The 21376-nt window shown below is 43.1% G+C and overlaps 1 protein-coding gene across 7 annotated transcripts in view; it reads left to right on the top strand.

Moving 5' to 3' along the window:
- Positions 1-19221, top strand: part of LOC311084750 (SLAM family member 5-like) — a 47726-nt gene extending 28505 nt beyond the window's left edge. For 4 of the 7 annotated variants that reach the window (XM_084117000.1, XM_084117001.1, XM_084116998.1 and 1 more), the window contains 5 exons: positions 15213-15545; positions 16973-17257; positions 17359-17484; positions 17600-17664; positions 18928-19221. In XM_084117000.1, coding sequence (XP_083973126.1) covers positions 15251-15545; positions 16973-17257; positions 17359-17484; positions 17600-17664; positions 18928-18975 — 819 coding nt within the window. In that variant the 5' untranslated portion in view covers positions 15213-15250 and the 3' untranslated portion in view covers positions 18976-19221. The remainder of the gene's footprint in view (positions 1-15212; positions 15546-16972; positions 17258-17358; positions 17485-17599; positions 17665-18927) is intronic. The other 3 variants (XM_084117002.1, XM_084117003.1, XM_084116999.1) reach the window with 1 other exon arrangement.
- Positions 19222-21376: the final 2155 nt, after the last annotated feature.

Raw genomic sequence — 21376 nt, 5'->3', positions numbered from 1 at the left:
TGGCCTAGACGCCAAAACATGACCCATAAAACCCCGGGCAGTTGGCTGGACGTCTTTAGCCAGTTGGCATCGTTCGCACTCCCGACACCACTGTGCCACTTCTGCCGACATCCCTGGCCAGTAACACCGCTGACGCACTAATTCAGTAGTGCGTTCAACACCCTGGTGTCCATGATGTTGATGCAACTCAGTCAAAACCTCATGCTTTAAAGCTGCCGGCAAAATCAACTGTAGCACCTCCTCACCCCCATCAGGGCGTGACACACGTCGATAAAGGACCCCATCCTTTTTTAAAAGACGGTCCCACTGCTGAAGCAATGTTAGAACAGACTTTGGGAGCTGCTGGCGTACCGCAGAGCTGGGAAAAGAACCCTGTTCCCAAAATGCCAAAACCTTCTGAATATCCGGATCCGCCTCTTGTAACAAACTCAAATCCTCAAGAGAAAAACTGGGCAATGCTGTAATTACTGCTTGATTCACCTGTACTACCGGTTCGGCCTCTGCCACCTGCCTTACCACAGCTGGAATTATGGTCCCCGGTAAGAAACTCTCCCGAATCTCCTGACCACCCAAATTCTGTCTAGAAAGAGCGTCAGCATTTCGGTTGCTCCTGCCAGAACGATACCGAACCTCAAAGTCAAAGGCGGCCAACTGGGCCGCCCAACGTTGTTCGGTAGCTCCCAGTTTAGCAGATGTCAGGTGGCTAAGGGGATTGTTGTCAGTATAGACAATGCACTTCTGACCCAATAGGTACTCCCTAAACTTCTCGGTCATTGCCCACTTGAGCGCCACAAATTCCAACTTCATGGAACTATAGTTAGTCATGTTGCGCTCAGTGGGCCTCAGGCCGCGGCTGGCATAAGCAATAGGGCGTACCTTACCCCCCTGCTCTTAGGAGAGGACGGCACCAAGCCCACTATGGCTTGCATCCACCTCCAAGATAAAGGGCCGGGAGAAGTCTGCATATGCCAGCACGGGGGAAGTAGACAACCTGTTCTTTAACCCTTCAAAGCTTAGCTGACACTGTTCAGTCCAAGCACCAGCAAACCCCTGATCCCCTCGCTTTCTGGATCCCAAACCAGTACACACTGCAACAAGCTTATGTAGGGGGGCTGCCAATTTGGCGAACCCCTCCACAAAACGCCGATAGTAACTGGCGAAACCCAGAAACGAGCGCAGCTCTGCCACATTAGATGGAATTCGCCAATCAGCTACCGCATCAATCTTCGCAGGGTCTGTTGATACCCCTTCAGCTGATATAACGTGGCCCAAATACTTCACCTCTCTTTGGAAAAACGCACACTTACCCAGCTTGACCTTCAGTCCTTCACGTTCTAACCTACTCAACACCACCTCCAACCGCTCCAGATGTTGTGCTATAGAGGTGGAAAATACTACCACATCATCCAAGTATAAGAGCAAGGATTGACACTGTTGGTCCCCGAACAGACGCTCCATTAACCTCTGAAAGGTGCCAGGGGCATTACACAAGCCAAATGGCATACGGTTCCACTCAAAGAGTCCAAAGGGTGTACAAAAAGCTGTCTTAAACCGGTCTTTCTCTGTGACTGGAACCTGATTATACCCACTGGCCAAATCGAGGGTCGAAAAACATTTTGCACCACTCAGAGAATCAAGGGACTCGTCTATTCGGGGCAAAGGGAACGCGTCTTTCCTAGTCCTGGCGTTAAGTTGACGGTAGTCAACACACATGCGCAGTCCACCATCTTTCTTTTTAACCAGTACGATTGGTGAAGCATATGGACTACAGCTCTCTCGAATTATATCAGCCTCAAGCAACTGATTTATGTGGGCCTTTACTACCTCGTACTCCGATGGGGGTATGCGCCGGAAACGCTGCCGAATTGGAGTCTCATCCACCAAGGGGATATCATGTGAAATTAAATTTGTACAACCTAAATCCGTCTCCTGAGTAGAGAACACTGCCTGAAATCTACGGAGTAAAGACTTCACCTGACTCTGCTCTCCCTCTGACAAAATCGACAAGTCCATGGCCTCCACCTGCTCCTGCACAGTAGGTGCTACTTCTGCACTTTGCGACCCCACAAGAGCAACAACCGGCTGGACCTCTGTAACACCTGTGGGTAAACTGATCACATAAACACTGCTCAACGTGCCCATAATTGACCGTGGATAGAGCACTACATCAGTCACACCAACATTAACAACAGGTATATAAGCTGTCCCTTGGCTCACCCGAACTACTGCAGGAGAAGCCAATAACCCAGCGGGCAAACCGGATTCAGGAGGCTCAAAGAGTACGGTTCCCGCAGAGAATTCATCAGAGCAAGTTGCCGGAACAAATTTAAGCATGCCCCCTGGGATACGGCAAGGCCTACGGCCCCGTACACGGACCTTACCTATATGGTTTGTGCCAGATACATTAACACTACAATATTGTAATGCTTGAGATACAAGTTGCGGAGCTTTAAACACATCAGGCAAGTTAAAGAGAGCGGGGCCATGTTGACTAAAGAGATCCTGGTAGCATCGTTTTAAAACATTCATTCCAAGGACCCCTGGAATCCGATCACACAAGCCACCAGGAGGATCTTTAACAACAAGAACCCCACAATTGGAAACGACTTGGCCACAGAGCTCAATATCCAGCTCTATGTAACCAATATAAGGAATGGCAAAACCGTTAGCGGCGCGAAGCTGTAACCACTGACATGACTTAAGTCGCTCCTGCCCCCATGTTGCAAATTGTCGCTGAAAACAGCTTTCTGTAATGGTGGAGACCATTGAGCCGGTGTCAACCAAGCACGGCACCGATACTCCACCTATAGAAACAACAAGATGAGGACAGGACGACATTAAACTAGACGCCGAAACAGAACCCGTCGGTAAAACTGAGCCGGTAATGTCCCCAATCGAGCTGTGACTCCGCAGCTCGATGGGCACTAGTTTTCCGACTGCACGGAAGTAGATAACTGCCTATCTCCAGCAATAGGTACGGTGGAATGAGGAGCGCGTTGAAGAACCCGCTCCTCATTACACTCTCGGGCAAAATGGCCTGGTTTTTGACACCTTCTACAGATTATAGGTCCACTACGAGGGACTCGATTACGCATCTCTGGGCCTGACAGTCGAGCGAAACTTTGAGTGAGGCGATTTAACTGCTCTTGCTGTGCTTTCAGCATTTCCCTTAACTCACCCAACTCGGACGTCTGGGGTGAACTACGAGCACCCACCCATGAATCTCCGTGAACGCCATACTGAATTCCATGTGCCACTGGAACGGATAAACTTCGGGCCCTCACACCCCCCGGCATCCCTTCCTGCTCCCATCGGAGGGCTTCACTCCTCACCTCTAATAAAGTAGAATTGGGCTGTCGGCGCACCAGCTGTTTAAGCTCACGTCTCAACATACTGTTATTGACATATTCAACGAACTGATCACGTAACAACATTTCAGCATTTGCCATTACGTTTGGCGACTGTTGCTTAACCTTCTCCAGTAGACTCATCAAGGCGAGGGAAAACTCCAAGAGTGTTTCCCCCTCCTGTTGTCTCCTCGAGAAGAAAGCTTCCTGCAAGGCTACATACGACAATGAACATCCATACAATTCACGCAATGCCTTAATAATTTTCTCAGGGTCCGCTCGCTCTGTCTCTGACCGATATCGGATCTCTTCTCGCGCCTCCCCCTCCAAGTGGTCAAAGAGAAAGAAGGCCTGATCCGCAGGGGATAAATGACGGGTTCTCATACAAGCTTTAGCTTCCTCAACCCATTCATCAATATTTACACCAGCCCTCCCACTAAATTTTGGACACCTTCTATCTCTAGGTACAAATACCAGCCTATCAGTAACTGGAATATTACCAGTCGCCGCTGGAAGTATAGGGGCAGTAACTGTGGCAGAGGTGCTAGGTCCCGCCACATTGACACCCTGCAATTCAGAGGCCCTCTCCTGTCGCAATTTCTCATTGTCAGCTCTAAGCTGAGCTACAAGCTCTCTTAGTTCTTGTAATTCTCCCTCCATTCTAATAGCACGTACCTACTTAATTTAGCAGAACTCAGCACCCACAACAAATGGAGGTCAAGCCAAAAACTGCAATCGTCTGAGCGCACATCTGCTGCTTTGTTCCCTGAAGGAAAAGAAAAAAAAAAACACCAAACACAAAAAAACAAATTAAATTAATAGAGCAAAATATACAACTCACGTCTCTGCCAGATATTCTGTGCGACCCTGCCGACTGCGCCACTTGTAGCAATACGTGGCCGTCTAGTAGTGACTACGCCACCCCGAATTACCGGGGAAATAATCTAATAAATAGGACACAAGTCCGTTTACTCAGGAGAGGCAAGAGACGTGAGTTCACATTGAAACAGGCAATTTTTATTAAAGAAAGCAATTAAACAAATAACACAATCAATTGTGTCATTTCGTAATCAAAAAGACAACCAAAACAAAAAAAAGAATATGATCACTGCAGGGGCTGAGACCACAGAGAAGCAGGCTAGCTATAGCTGCATATGGCAATCAAACACACTTTGAAGAATCACTCCACTACAAAATAGTGATTAAAAATCTCACCACACTTATAACCCCTACTTAGGGTGAAGGCCTGCAGCTAAAACCACCAGCCTGCCTCCAGGAAAACCCAGCTCCTGCAGAATACAGAAAAGAAATAAATATAGAAATGATTAGAGATAAACCAAATCACAATGAGACAAATAATGAAAACAAAAATCAAGTTATGAGATAAATGGTAATCTATAATAAAGACAAAGAAAATAAATATAAACCATTCAAACGGTCACAACACAAAAAATCACACAATCAGTCCAACCTACACAGATGATGGGACCAGTTTGGTAGGCTAATTATCACTCCATGTAATAAATAAAAGTTATAACAGTGAGGATCATGCGGCTAAGGACTGGTAACAAAACCAGCCACATTCATACAACAAACAAAAAAAACACAAAATTATGAGACCAAATAAAGTAATCCTTCTGGCCCACTTGAACCCGAAAGAACAAATAAATTGCCTGAGCAATAGATAAAGTGGAGTCCAGCAGTAATATTCGGCTTCCACAAAGCAGCAAACGTGGCTCAATGAAGCATGGATTGCTGACAGCAAGTTGTTAAAGTAGCTGCTCAGCCTGGCTTTAACACGGGCAAAAGAGAACTCCTAAACACAAATATTCATTAACTATCTAATTAAAAACAGTTGCAGATTAAAAGAAACGATCGTAAATGTACTCACCCTGATTCAATTTCGGCGCGCGCACACACACAATCACAGGCACACGGAAATCATATGACAGTCATCTGATGTTAGCGAGTCAATAAACAGCTGATACTCCCGACGCAGCTATGAGGAGACGTCACACCAATGGGAGACCGAAGGCACGCCACACTAAAACGCATTGCAGGTCGCTTAAACAAACGAACTACACAAAAAGTTAAAAACTAATATTAGAACTTACCACGATGTAGGTGTCGCCACGAGAACGCGCACAGCCTCGATGGCCGAGTGTCACACTAAACAAATACAGATGAAGGCACAATGAAACATCACTTAATACTAACATCAAAACAACCGGCTGCACGGCTGACACACATACCTCCGCGGTCTCTTGGAATGAATGACAAAGGGGCGGGCTTTCAATGACGTATCCCAGGGAGCATCCAAAGAGTCTATATACACCAAGGGGCAGAACCCTATTGGCCATATATGTAATAAGGGTGACGTGGCAACGAGTCACTCACTTCTCCACATTTTACCCACCCTTTTGTGTCGTCGCCCCGACGATAGACTACAAATCACTACGTATTAGTCCCAAGGCCTAAACAACCTAGAAGTTATGCTGGATATAGACCCTGGAACACACGGGACATCCCTCACACTCTCCACTGATCGAGGAAGATGGTAAAGATTAGGGTGTTGACCAGCAGTAGCTCGTCTCGTCCGTCGTACTGCTCCAACACTATCTCCCTCTCTTTGAACTGGCTGGGGAATAGACACCCCTGCCCGGCTCGAATCAACATCAGGTGCCAACTCACCAGTTACAGAGGGAGCAGACACTATTGGAGGTGGCCCCACCATTTCCGGCGGCGGTGATGCCGATGGCTGGCACCTAGATACGGCTGCTGGTTGTAATGCTACGGTTTGGCCTGACCCAGCCTGCCAATTGTCAGAAACGGCCACCCAAAGGTCTACTTCCTCTACATCCCCCAATGACGACGGCGTCCCTACTAAAGGGCTGTTAGAAGGTACAACTCTTGGAGATTCTCGTTGGATACGAGTCCTCATTGACGAACGATGAACGTACCGGATCTTACTCAGGTCGTCCGTAGGTGCCACAGCATATACAGACCCTCCATCTATAGGAGCTCTCACAATCTGATACACCACTGAGCTCCACAGGTCCTGAATTTTATGACGGCCTCTCACGCTGTGATCCCGGAGATAAATCAGCTGACCCTCCCTCAGTGGTGCATCGCGAGCGTGTTGGTCATGCAGTCTCCTACGTCGCTCAGCAGCAGCCTTCAAACGCCCTCGTGCCCCTTCAAATGCCACGTGCATCCTAGCTTGATGCTCTACCATCCACTCATGAACCCCACCCCCTCCAGATTCCTGGACCCTACCCAACAGGAAATCCACAGGGAGTCTAGGCTCCTGACCAAACATCAGGAGATATGGAGACTCACCTGTACTCTGGTGAGGGGTGGTGTTGTAACAGAACAAGATCTGCGGAAGGCAAGATGCCCAGTCCCGTTTACGGGAGGTCGGCAGAGTGCGAAGAAGGTTATGAAGGGTTCGATTGAACCGTTCACACTGGCCGTTGCCTGCCGGATGATAAGGTGTAGTTCGAGATTTTTCGATCCCATAGAACCTACAGAGTTGTTTCATAAGGGCAGACTCGAAATTCCGGCCCTGGTCGGAGTGAATACGACCTGGAACCCCAAACCTGAAAAACCACTCGGTCACCAAAGCCTGTACTACTGTCTCAGCTCGCTGATCTCTAGTGGGGACAGCCAGAGTAAATTTACTGAACACGTCCGTTAACACCAACACATTCTCATGTCCAGAACTGGAGGGCTCAAGCAGGGTAAAATCGATAGCTAGGATTTCATTTGGCCTAGACGCCAAAACATGACCCATAAAACCCCGGGCAGTTGGCTGGACGTCTTTAGCCAGTTGGCATCGTTCGCACTCCCGACACCACTGTGCCACTTCTGCCGACATCCCTGGCCAGTAACACCGCTGACGCACTAATTCAGTAGTGCGTTCAACACCCTGGTGTCCATGATGTTGATGCAACTCAGTCAAAACCTCATGCTTTAAAGCTGCCGGCAAAATCAACTGTAGCACCTCCTCACCCCCATCAGGGCGTGACACACGTCGATAAAGGACCCCATCCTTTTTTAAAAGACGGTCCCACTGCTGAAGCAATGTTAGAACAGACTTTGGGAGCTGCTGGCGTACCGCAGAGCTGGGAAAAGAACCCTGTTCCCAAAATGCCAAAACCTTCTGAATATCCGGATCCGCCTCTTGTAACAAACTCAAATCCTCAAGAGAAAAACTGGGCAATGCTGTAATTACTGCTTGATTCACCTGTACTACCGGTTCGGCCTCTGCCACCTGCCTTACCACAGCTGGAATTATGGTCCCCGGTAAGAAACTCTCCCGAATCTCCTGACCACCCAAATTCTGTCTAGAAAGAGCGTCAGCATTTCGGTTGCTCCTGCCAGAACGATACCGAACCTCAAAGTCAAAGGCGGCCAACTGGGCCGCCCAACGTTGTTCGGTAGCTCCCAGTTTAGCAGATGTCAGGTGGCTAAGGGGATTGTTGTCAGTATAGACAATGCACTTCTGACCCAATAGGTACTCCCTAAACTTCTCGGTCATTGCCCACTTGAGCGCCACAAATTCCAACTTCATGGAACTATAGTTAGTCATGTTGCGCTCAGTGGGCCTCAGGCCGCGGCTGGCATAAGCAATAGGGCGTACCTTACCCCCCTGCTCTTAGGAGAGGACGGCACCAAGCCCACTATGGCTTGCATCCACCTCCAAGATAAAGGGCCGGGAGAAGTCTGCATATGCCAGCACGGGGGAAGTAGACAACCTGTTCTTTAACCCTTCAAAGCTTAGCTGACACTGTTCAGTCCAAGCACCAGCAAACCCCTGATCCCCTCGCTTTCTGGATCCCAAACCAGTACACACTGCAACAAGCTTATGTAGGGGGGCTGCCAATTTGGCGAACCCCTCCACAAAACGCCGATAGTAACTGGCGAAACCCAGAAACGAGCGCAGCTCTGCCACATTAGATGGAATTCGCCAATCAGCTACCGCATCAATCTTCGCAGGGTCTGTTGATACCCCTTCAGCTGATATAACGTGGCCCAAATACTTCACCTCTCTTTGGAAAAACGCACACTTACCCAGCTTGACCTTCAGTCCTTCACGTTCTAACCTACTCAACACCACCTCCAACCGCTCCAGATGTTGTGCTATAGAGGTGGAAAATACTACCACATCATCCAAGTATAAGAGCAAGGATTGACACTGTTGGTCCCCGAACAGACGCTCCATTAACCTCTGAAAGGTGCCAGGGGCATTACACAAGCCAAATGGCATACGGTTCCACTCAAAGAGTCCAAAGGGTGTACAAAAAGCTGTCTTAAACCGGTCTTTCTCTGTGACTGGAACCTGATTATACCCACTGGCCAAATCGAGGGTCGAAAAACATTTTGCACCACTCAGAGAATCAAGGGACTCGTCTATTCGGGGCAAAGGGAACGCGTCTTTCCTAGTCCTGGCGTTAAGTTGACGGTAGTCAACACACATGCGCAGTCCACCATCTTTCTTTTTAACCAGTACGATTGGTGAAGCATATGGACTACAGCTCTCTCGAATTATATCAGCCTCAAGCAACTGATTTATGTGGGCCTTTACTACCTCGTACTCCGATGGGGGTATGCGCCGGAAACGCTGCCGAATTGGAGTCTCATCCACCAAGGGGATATCATGTGAAATTAAATTTGTACAACCTAAATCCGTCTCCTGAGTAGAGAACACTGCCTGAAATCTACGGAGTAAAGACTTCACCTGACTCTGCTCTCCCTCTGACAAAATCGACAAGTCCATGGCCTCCACCTGCTCCTGCACAGTAGGTGCTACTTCTGCACTTTGCGACCCCACAAGAGCAACAACCGGCTGGACCTCTGTAACACCTGTGGGTAAACTGATCACATAAACACTGCTCAACGTGCCCATAATTGACCGTGGATAGAGCACTACATCAGTCACACCAACATTAACAACAGGTATATAAGCTGTCCCTTGGCTCACCCGAACTACTGCAGGAGAAGCCAATAACCCAGCGGGCAAACCGGATTCAGGAGGCTCAAAGAGTACGGTTCCCGCAGAGAATTCATCAGAGCAAGTTGCCGGAACAAATTTAAGCATGCCCCCTGGGATACGGCAAGGCCTACGGCCCCGTACACGGACCTTACCTATATGGTTTGTGCCAGATACATTAACACTACAATATTGTAATGCTTGAGATACAAGTTGCGGAGCTTTAAACACATCAGGCAAGTTAAAGAGAGCGGGGCCATGTTGACTAAAGAGATCCTGGTAGCATCGTTTTAAAACATTCATTCCAAGGACCCCTGGAATCCGATCACACAAGCCACCAGGAGGATCTTTAACAACAAGAACCCCACAATTGGAAACGACTTGGCCACAGAGCTCAATATCCAGCTCTATGTAACCAATATAAGGAATGGCAAAACCGTTAGCGGCGCGAAGCTGTAACCACTGACATGACTTAAGTCGCTCCTGCCCCCATGTTGCAAATTGTCGCTGAAAACAGCTTTCTGTAATGGTGGAGACCATTGAGCCGGTGTCAACCAAGCACGGCACCGATACTCCACCTATAGAAACAACAAGATGAGGACAGGACGACATTAAACTAGACGCCGAAACAGAACCCGTCGGTAAAACTGAGCCGGTAATGTCCCCAATCGAGCTGTGACTCCGCAGCTCGATGGGCACTAGTTTTCCGACTGCACGGAAGTAGATAACTGCCTATCTCCAGCAATAGGTACGGTGGAATGAGGAGCGCGTTGAAGAACCCGCTCCTCATTACACTCTCGGGCAAAATGGCCTGGTTTTTGACACCTTCTACAGATTATAGGTCCACTACGAGGGACTCGATTACGCATCTCTGGGCCTGACAGTCGAGCGAAACTTTGAGTGAGGCGATTTAACTGCTCTTGCTGTGCTTTCAGCATTTCCCTTAACTCACCCAACTCGGACGTCTGGGGTGAACTACGAGCACCCACCCATGAATCTCCGTGAACGCCATACTGAATTCCATGTGCCACTGGAACGGATAAACTTCGGGCCCTCACACCCCCCGGCATCCCTTCCTGCTCCCATCGGAGGGCTTCACTCCTCACCTCTAATAAAGTAGAATTGGGCTGTCGGCGCACCAGCTGTTTAAGCTCACGTCTCAACATACTGTTATTGACATATTCAACGAACTGATCACGTAACAACATTTCAGCATTTGCCATTACGTTTGGCGACTGTTGCTTAACCTTCTCCAGTAGACTCATCAAGGCGAGGGAAAACTCCAAGAGTGTTTCCCCCTCCTGTTGTCTCCTCGAGAAGAAAGCTTCCTGCAAGGCTACATACGACAATGAACATCCATACAATTCACGCAATGCCTTAATAATTTTCTCAGGGTCCGCTCGCTCTGTCTCTGACCGATATCGGATCTCTTCTCGCGCCTCCCCCTCCAAGTGGTCAAAGAGAAAGAAGGCCTGATCCGCAGGGGATAAATGACGGGTTCTCATACAAGCTTTAGCTTCCTCAACCCATTCATCAATATTTACACCAGCCCTCCCACTAAATTTTGGACACCTTCTATCTCTAGGTACAAATACCAGCCTATCAGTAACTGGAATATTACCAGTCGCCGCTGGAAGTATAGGGGCAGTAACTGTGGCAGAGGTGCTAGGTCCCGCCACATTGACACCCTGCAATTCAGAGGCCCTCTCCTGTCGCAATTTCTCATTGTCAGCTCTAAGCTGAGCTACAAGCTCTCTTAGTTCTTGTAATTCTCCCTCCATTCTAATAGCACGTACCTACTTAATTTAGCAGAACTCAGCACCCACAACAAATGGAGGTCAAGCCAAAAACTGCAATCGTCTGAGCGCACATCTGCTGCTTTGTTCCCTGAAGGAAAAGAAAAAAAAAAACACCAAACACAAAAAAACAAATTAAATTAATAGAGCAAAATATACAACTCACGTCTCTGCCAGATATTCTGTGCGACCCTGCCGACTGCGCCACTTGTAGCAATACGTGGCCGTCTAGTAGTGACTACGCCACCCCGAATTACCGGGGAAATAATCTAATAAATAGGACACAAGTCCGTTTACTCAGGAGAGGCAAGAGACGTGAGTTCACATTGAAACAGGCAATTTTTATTAAAGAAAGCAATTAAACAAATAACACAATCAATTGTGTCATTTCGTAATCAAAAAGACAACCAAAACAAAAAAAAGAATATGATCACTGCAGGGGCTGAGACCACAGAGAAGCAGGCTAGCTATAGCTGCATATGGCAATCAAACACACTTTGAAGAATCACTCCACTACAAAATAGTGATTAAAAATCTCACCACACTTATAACCCCTACTTAGGGTGAAGGCCTGCAGCTAAAACCACCAGCCTGCCTCCAGGAAAACCCAGCTCCTGCAGAATACAGAAAAGAAATAAATATAGAAATGATTAGAGATAAACCAAATCACAATGAGACAAATAATGAAAACAAAAATCAAGTTATGAGATAAATGGTAATCTATAATAAAGACAAAGAAAATAAATATAAACCATTCAAACGGTCACAACACAAAAAATCACACAATCAGTCCAACCTACACAGATGATGGGACCAGTTTGGTAGGCTAATTATCACTCCATGTAATAAATAAAAGTTATAACAGTGAGGATCATGCGGCTAAGGACTGGTAACAAAACCAGCCACATTCATACAACAAACAAAAAAAACACAAAATTATGAGACCAAATAAAGTAATCCTTCTGGCCCACTTGAACCCGAAAGAACAAATAAATTGCCTGAGCAATAGATAAAGTGGAGTCCAGCAGTAATATTCGGCTTCCACAAAGCAGCAAACGTGGCTCAATGAAGCATGGATTGCTGACAGCAAGTTGTTAAAGTAGCTGCTCAGCCTGGCTTTAACACGGGCAAAAGAGAACTCCTAAACACAAATATTCATTAACTATCTAATTAAAAACAGTTGCAGATTAAAAGAAACGATCGTAAATGTACTCACCCTGATTCAATTTCGGCGCGCGCACACACACAATCACAGGCACACGGAAATCATATGACAGTCATCTGATGTTAGCGAGTCAATAAACAGCTGATACTCCCGACGCAGCTATGAGGAGACGTCACACCAATGGGAGACCGAAGGCACGCCACACTAAAACGCATTGCAGGTCGCTTAAACAAACGAACTACACAAAAAGTTAAAAACTAATATTAGAACTTACCACGATGTAGGTGTCGCCACGAGAACGCGCACAGCCTCGATGGCCGAGTGTCACACTAAACAAATACAGATGAAGGCACAATGAAACATCACTTAATACTAACATCAAAACAACCGGCTGCACGGCTGACACACATACCTCCGCGGTCTCTTGGAATGAATGACAAAGGGGCGGGCTTTCAATGACGTATCCCAGGGAGCATCCAAAGAGTCTATATACACCAAGGGGCAGAACCCTATTGGCCATATATGTAATAAGGGTGACGTGGCAACGAGTCACTCACTTCTCCACACCTGCTTGATATTATCCCAGGTTAGAAAAACAGTCCGTGGTGAAATGGACAGAGCAAACTAACAACTTCGAATTAAACTTTTGCGGTATCCGATTATAGATAAACATCAACCACGTCTGTTGACATTTCGCCATCAATACGCCTGTATTCCTGTGGGCGGAGGTTACGGTTCTAGTGACATCACTAAAGAAGGATGTAGAGGGGTGTAGTCCAATCCAGCCGTTTTTTGTAGGCGACTTCTGTTAAATAAAATATCTCGCTTGGCATTGAACTTTGAGCTTTATAGTTTTACAGATATTATTTATACTCTAACAACAACATAACACACTAACTAAAGTTTGAAACATGGGATCACATAGAACGGGACCTTTAAAGCATTCTGAAATTGGGATTACAGTGAATGTTTCTGGCTTTATGAAAATAAAATTTACCCGGAAGACAAAGTAATAATACAGTATTATCAAGATGAACGTTCTTAGAATGAAAATCGGACACATTTTTTTAGATTATGTAATTTATATAGAAGAGCGTTTGGCTCAAGTGCACAGTAGTAAAATAATGCGTATGTGTGTAGGCACGTGGTCTTTCTTTAAAAAGTGACTATGGCTAATACATCATTATTAGTCATTTTCACAGATCCGTATGAATGGGGATTGCTTTGATCTGTACAAATAAACAAAACGTTTCCGCTTTTAGCACATCATTGACGAGTAAACGTACCCCTCAGTTTCTATTTATACTGCAATCAACTAGACACCTGATTAGGATTTATACTCAAACTCAATGTTGTTCAGATACACCTGCATCAAAAAAAAAAAAAAAAAACAAACAAAAAAAAACATTATATATAATTATCTAGATGAATTTATATATTATTAGGCTTTCACAGACACAAACAATGAGAATAAGACAGACTACTCCACTAATACTGACACTAATAGTCAGTAATACTGCTGTAATATTTGTAGTGTAATTTGAAAAGAACATGAGTCTGGCCTAATGACCTTTTTTTAACCTGGCATTAAAGCTAGCATTGTATAAACCATTAAGGAGGAGTTTAGGTAGAGAAGAAGAGGAGAATCCAAGAGCTGATTCTATTGTAGTATGATTTTTGATGCGGCAAAGAATCCAGTTTGACCTCTGAACTGTGAATCTTCTTGAGCTGTTTTACATGCATCAGATTTGATGGATTTATTGGATTATTTCTATTTTATTGGAAATAGTTGTATTTAGAGGTAGAGTCAGACTGTGAGGTTCATAAAAACCAAAACAGGAAGAAGCTCATCATCTACAAACTAAACACACATCAAACAAATGGCCCCTTTCTGCAAAAGCTGTTTGTCCATCCAGTAGATCAAACCCCATTTCTGAAGAAAACCCGACCGCTGCGGTTTCAGTCTGACTCAATAGATGAGCTGCTAGAGTTTTAAATATGGATATTCAATTGAATTATAAAACCAGTAAGATCTACTTTATCATGTAAGGATGAATGTAATGAGATTCACACAATATTCCATTCTTCTATTTTTACGTAATAAATACAGTCAAAAAAACTTTCAACATTATCTTTGTTGAATGATAAAGATGAAGATTGTTGTTAAACTAGAGAGAGAGAGAGCGAGAGAGAGAAGGGGGGGGGGGGGGAGAGAAAGAGAGGGGGGAGAGATGGTCTCTGTTGTGGGAGGATTCACATATGTTGAGTGTTTTCAGCAGATAGTCTTGTTAGATCAGACTTTGAACGGCTGAAGAAAATGTTTCATATATTTGTTTTGTTCTGTTTGTGCTGGAGGTGTCCAACTGGTAAGTTTTAAAAGCATTTTAAGGCTTAATATCTCACATTTGTTTCAGAACAAAGTGACAAACTACTGCTATGGTTTAGATTAGACTATTTACACTTGTTATCGCAAATCAAATCAAACTAAACTTTATTTTGAGATATACATTCAGGTCTCTGGTTGTCAGGAATTTTTTAAATTGTAATTTTTATGCCTGGAAAAGACATAGGAATATGTTAAAATGTTATAATAATGGATAATGGAAATGTCTATAATGAACAAACTCGAACAGTGGAGGCTCAGAAATGAAATGATCCATTGTGCCGCTTTTTTGTGATTTTATATACAGTATTAGTTTCATACAAAATGGACAAATGGAAATTCATGCCCAGCTATCATTCAAATTATTTAACTAAATACTTCTGAATCATGAATGACAAAAAATATAGTAAAAATTAATTTGTCAAAGCATAATTGATATTTATTTTCAAACCGCAACTGATTTCATCCTTCACAAACCATTAGTCTTAAGCCTTAATCTGCATAAAACCTGTTTCTGTTTGTTCTCCAGACGTGTTTGGTGCTGATGAAGTGAAGTCAGTGTCAGTGATGGAGGGAGATTCGGTGCTTCTACACTCTGTTGTCACTGAAATAAATGAAGACGATGATATACTGTGGAAATTTGGAGCTGAAAACTCTCTCATAGCTAAAATCAATAGAGAGAAACACATCTTCTCCACATATGATGATGTTCCTGATGGGAGATTCAGAGACAGACTGAAGCTGGACAATCAAACTGGATCTCTGACCATCACAAACACCAGAACCTCGGACTCTGGAGAATATACACTTGATATATTTGGAGCTGAACATTCATCAAAAATATTCAGTGTTTCTGTCTATGGTGAGTAGAGAGTTTATTTGTCCAAATGTTCACATATTCTTGTTTTGTGAAAGGAATATTCTGAGTTCAGCAAAAGTTAAAGAGATTCATCCTACAAATGAGTTCACCCAAAAATGAAATTCTGTCATCTGTCAAAGCTGTAATGGTGATGATACACTGGGCAACTTTTTGAGCAATGTTGCCATCAACGGGCAACCAGGTGAGACACAGGGCCCATGACCGGTCTTAAGTCTCCAGATAGAAATGTGTTCCCCTTCAATGGGAAAGTGCCCAAGCAACATTGCCCTGCAACATTGAAAAAAAATAATAATAGTTAATCTTTAGAACACAAATTAAGATATTTTTTCATAGATATTTTGAAGCTCAAACATGCTGCGTAACACGAAAATGAACCTCATTGGTTCTTGCATGTCAATTGAACATGCTTGAGTTTCCACTTACCATAATTGATGTGTGCGTTGATGAATGTTTATGTGAATAAAAGCTTAAATCAAATCTGTTCATCATATAAAGCGATCGAGTCTCTTCAGATGATGTGGACTAAACCTCTCGATTCATATGGATTAGTTTTACAGCCTCTTTATGAACTTATTGAAGCGTCAAAGTGGTAGTTATGTTGACTGACAGTGGAGGTACAGAAATCTTAGATTTCATTAAAAATATCTTCATTTGTGTTCCAAAGATGAATGAAATGAGGGTGAGTCGTAGTCCAGGAAGATCTGTGTGTAAACCTCACTCCCATGATCTTTATCTTTCTTGTTAGAGCGCCCGACTCCTACACCAGAGACTGCAGCTCGAATCCCACTCAGAGCAGGTTGAGTAGAACCGGTTACAAGAGTAAATGATGACAGAATTTACATTTCTGGGTGAACTTACCCTTAAAAGCTCAATTCGCTGCATTTATGGCATAAGTTTGATTACCACAAAAAATAATGATTTGTCCCCCATTTTCTTTACAAAAAAGAAAAAATAAGGCACTTACTAAGAGGCGCTGGGGTCAGTATTTGGACATTTTAAAAGCAGAAATGTAATGCTTATTTATTTTATTTATTTTATAAAATAACATTACACTCCACTTACATTAGTTTTTATAAAAACACTTACATTAATTCATCTGTTGAAACCTGTGTATTATTTGAGCTGTAAAGTTGTTTAAATCAATCATTTTAGTGTTTAAGGTGTTGTGATGTCAAAGCAAAGAGTTAAATATAACTTTACACACAAAAGGATAGTGTGTGATTTTTTTTTTTTCACATTAAACTCATGTTAACACTCATATTGTTCACATCTGGTCACTGCACAGTGAGTATTTGATGATTGCGGATCTGCCCCATGTTCACTGTCATTGTGAGTCTCACTGTAACCCAGATTTTTGCTTTTCTACTGAAAATAAATTGTGGTTTTGTTCATTCTCTCATATTTTCCAGCTCAACTGTGCACTCCTAACATCACCAGAGACTGTTCTTCATCATCATCTTCATCAAATTGTTCATTGGTGTGTTCGGTGTTGAATGTGTGTGATGCGACTCTCTCCTGGTACGCAGGAATCAGTGTATTGTCCAGCATCAGTGTGTGTGATCTCAGCATCAGTCTCTCTCTACCTCTGGAGGTGGAATATCAGGATAAAAACACCTACAGCTGTGTGCTGAACAATCCCATCAGCAACCAGACCACACATCTGGACATCAACACACTCTGTCACACATGTGCAGGTACCACAGCTCTGATGATAGATGTGTGTGTTTACTGACCTGATCTCTGTCTTCTGTTGTAGATCAGACTGATGCATTCACTTCTTTCTTTATCATTTCAGAATGGGACAGTCAGTCTACTTCAGAACCAGTCTCAGTGTCTCTGATAGTGTTGATCTCTGCTGGATCTCTGATGATTGTTGCTGTAGTCGGGATCTTCTGCATCTGCAGGAAATGTAGAAAAACAGGTCAGGAATTCAATTATTAACTATAAATATTAATGCATTTGAATCAGATATATACAAAATTCTCTACAAGAACGCCAGCTCTGTTGTTTTTAACTCATCTGTATTATTGTTAAAGCAGTTCAGATCCAGGAGGAAGACAGAACAGATTCAGCATTGTGTAAACCAACAACACGACAAAAGGTAAGATCCTTCATGACTGTGTTGCAGTCAGTTAGTCAGATTGAAGTTTGCTGCATCAGAAGGTCAGTGAACAGACCTGTGAACAACAGTTCATCCATTATAATTATTGCCTTGGGTGCAGATTTAAAAAAAAAAAGTGTTTTCAAGCATGTTTTTATTTACATTGTGTATGTACTTTTTGCAACTAAAAAAAGTTCATTAGCATAAATCGAAATGTTTTAGCACAGAAAAGTATTGCTTTTTACTCAGTCCTGATTCTATTTCTGTCATACTCCACACGCCTGCGCTACTTCTGACGTGAAGGACAAATACATTTTCAATGGTTGTTTAGTCGTGTTCAGTGTAGACACGGTGTCTGTACCCAGCTGTCAGTACCCAACATTCTGCCACCAACTTTTGTGGGGTTTTTTTTTTTAACCTTGGTCATACATTTTGGTATGACATACAAACGCTATGGTCATACATGATTTCATCCATCACGGGTTAAAACAATATACTTCGAAGTTTGCCGTGGTCGAGGAGACTTATGCTTGTCCTTATGTAATTGTGCTCTTTTATTTACCACAGAAAAAATTTTTCCCAACATGAAAATATACATAGGGGCCTGAAAAACAGGGAAAGTTGGCATTTGACCCAGCATTTTAAGGGGCCCCTGGGCTTTACCTTTTGAGGGCCCTTTATCCCCCAGAACTATTACTTACATTCACTCATTTTTTCTAAATCACAAAGTGCAAGGTGTCAGCCTTTTATTTTTATTTTTTGCTGGAATAAATGCCATCATTCGAACCTATAGGTCTGTCATATAAAAGATACACACATATATCACTGCATGAACTACATATTGGCACACAGTCCGTTTGTTCTGTTTTTTCAAACTCATTGACACCATTTGTTCATTTTTGAAGATAACTTTTGCCTGTTTGTTTTAGATTTAACAGTTTTGGACTGCTGAGCCCATCCTCAGCCCGGGGCCGTTGCATTAATGCTGCCCTGAATATACGCTTACCTAAATGACTTGCATGTATGATGTCATTTCCTCTAGCTTCTGTTCTTGTGCTTCAGTGTTGATGCTACAGTTCTACATTGTGAAGTAATCAGGAGGCATTCAGTTAAATACATTATAAAAGAAAAAGAAAATCTTTTAAACAGTGGAATTGGTCTGCAATTAATTTCCACTCTGAGTGAATTTGAAGCAAAATTCTATCATTAGCTTTTAAACTGTCGCATCATCAGGTTCCTGATTGAGTTTGTGTTTCCTTACAGAAATCAAAGACGGATGCTGTGTATGAAAATATCCCCAAGAAACGATGATCAAATACTGTATGTACTGGATCTGATGTTAGAGTTAGTAGTGCACACTGACTCACACCTCTTGACCACATTTATTCTCAGACAGGATATATCTGTTTTGACTCTTTGTATCATATATTTTGGTATTGTGGTGTATGAAATTTTATTTTAATTTAGTGGTTCCCTGATATAACAGCATCCAGAAACTCAACTAAATTGTTCTACTTTTAATTTATCATATGGAAATGAATAAACATATTAATCGCACCTGTCTCTGTACTTCTTTGTCTGTAATTTACTGTTCCTGAGTTATTATTTTTAGGGAAATTTGACTGGATAATAACTGCATTACATAGTAACTGCAGACAGTATAACACAATATTAAGATCTGCTGGATATTTTGTCAAATGTAACACAATCGCATCATCGCTCTCTAGTGTCCAAAGCAGAGAATCACATCTCTAAGAATGGCACTACTTTTACTCGCTATAAATAGATGCTGCTGTTCTCATAGAGAGGATAATGGGGTTTACTGATATATTTGACTGGTATACACCTTTCTTCTTTGGTCGTGATAAATGTGGTGGGTTGTTGAGGACTACCAGCAGCATGAATGCACAGGAAAACTAACTCATTTATGCCCTTTTATTCAGTGTGATAATTGTGTGTTACTTGCAGTGCACGTGAAGATGACAGATTATCTAAATTGTATTAAACGAACCCATTGTAATCAGTGACTCTGTTTACACTGCTGCACCTGTAAAATCCGACAGTAAACTGATGTTTAAAGTCTTTGCTGATGTCCTGTTCTGACAGCCCTCGTGTTGCAGCAGACCCCGCCTCTAGAGACAGATTACAACATGCATACGCGTAGGAGCCATTATACGTCGGGGGGACACATTTCAATAAATTTTGAAATAAATTCTCAGAAAAAGTAATTTAATACCAATATTGAAACTGTTTATATATCCATACTCCTTTAATAAAGGAGTCCAGACATTAGAAAAATATCAGTCTACACATGCGTTTTATATTTAATATGAGGGAAATAGGCTACACATTCCATGGACGTGACACAAAAAATATTTTTTTTTGTAATTCTGTGAATTACACTGCAAACCAAAGTACTACCCACCGGATGAAGAAGGGTCGGCTCTCCACAGAACATAATAGAACAGAACATAATATTCATTTTATTTTATTTTTCATGTTCGCATTTATGAGGAAAAAACAATGTTACGGACGTGAGCGCTCTGAAAGCGGCACTAAAAGACTGTTTAAAACTCTCACAGAGACCTCAAACAGAAAGCACAAAGTCTTTCTTTAAAGTCAATTTCGTTTTGTATTAATGATATCTTAATTTTAATCAATGTTTCATCAACCAATTGCTAGGATTTAATAATTAAGAAGAATATAGCAGACAATAGATAATCACGACACGGAGGCGCCGGCGCATGAACTGGAGCTTGTCTCATAAATGAACCGAAACTCAGCGTATAAGGTAGCCTACTTGCCTCACAGACCTGAGAAGTATCTATAGAAAGCTTGAAATGTCTTCTTTTAAACCGAACAATTCAAAACGACAGAAAACATACTGCTGCTTGTGTAATCCTTATGAAATGTACATTTCTCTCTGGCGCGTTCACTACTGCGAAGATTGCGAGTCAGCATGTCAACTTCATCTATGCAGGGCAGTGACACAGAAAACACTTGTTTATTGATAAACAATTAAAATGTCTCCTTGCTATATTTTACATATTCATAATCATTACTTTTGCCGGTTCTTTGTGACAGCTTTTAGGTGCTTTATTGGCAGCGCCACCCTTAGGCTATGTTACATGAAAGCGTCACCACCATCAGCACCAAAAACAGGAGATTTTTTTCAATCCCTGTTTTGGCAGGGGAAAAACTGATCAGAAAATGTAACGAAACGTTGTAGAAATGTAGTGGAGTAGAAAGTATAATAATTGGTGCAAAATGTAACGAAGTAAAAGTCAAAAGTAGGCCTATGCACTATTGATTCTACTTAAGTAAAGTAGCCTACAGATAGGTAAAGATACAACTACGTGAAAAATATAGCCTACTTCAGTAAAGTAATGAAGTAGGCTATTTGTACTTCGTTACATTCCACCACTGCTGATTAACAGTAATGTAAATGCTAAATGTTCTAATACCTGTTGATAGTACAATGCAAAGTATGCTCTTAACCTTGCAGTTTTTCACATCATGTAAGACTCAATTTCTCCATTTCTTTGCACAAAACTGTCCAGAAAATGCCATTTAATGGTTTATTTTTCAAAAAAAAATCCAGGGGGGGAATACCCCCGGACCCCCCTAGGGAGAAAATATGGAGCGTACTCGACAGAGCAGACCAGACCATTGTTGATTCCACAGCCGGTGCTGGATAAACAGCGAGTATGCC

The sequence above is a fragment of the Abramis brama genome (assembly GCF_963993115.1).
Source record: "Abramis brama genome assembly, chromosome: 6".
In the NCBI taxonomy this organism is placed as follows: domain Eukaryota; kingdom Metazoa; phylum Chordata; class Actinopteri; order Cypriniformes; family Leuciscidae; genus Abramis; species Abramis brama.
This window is presented reverse-complemented; position numbering and strand designations above follow the sequence as displayed.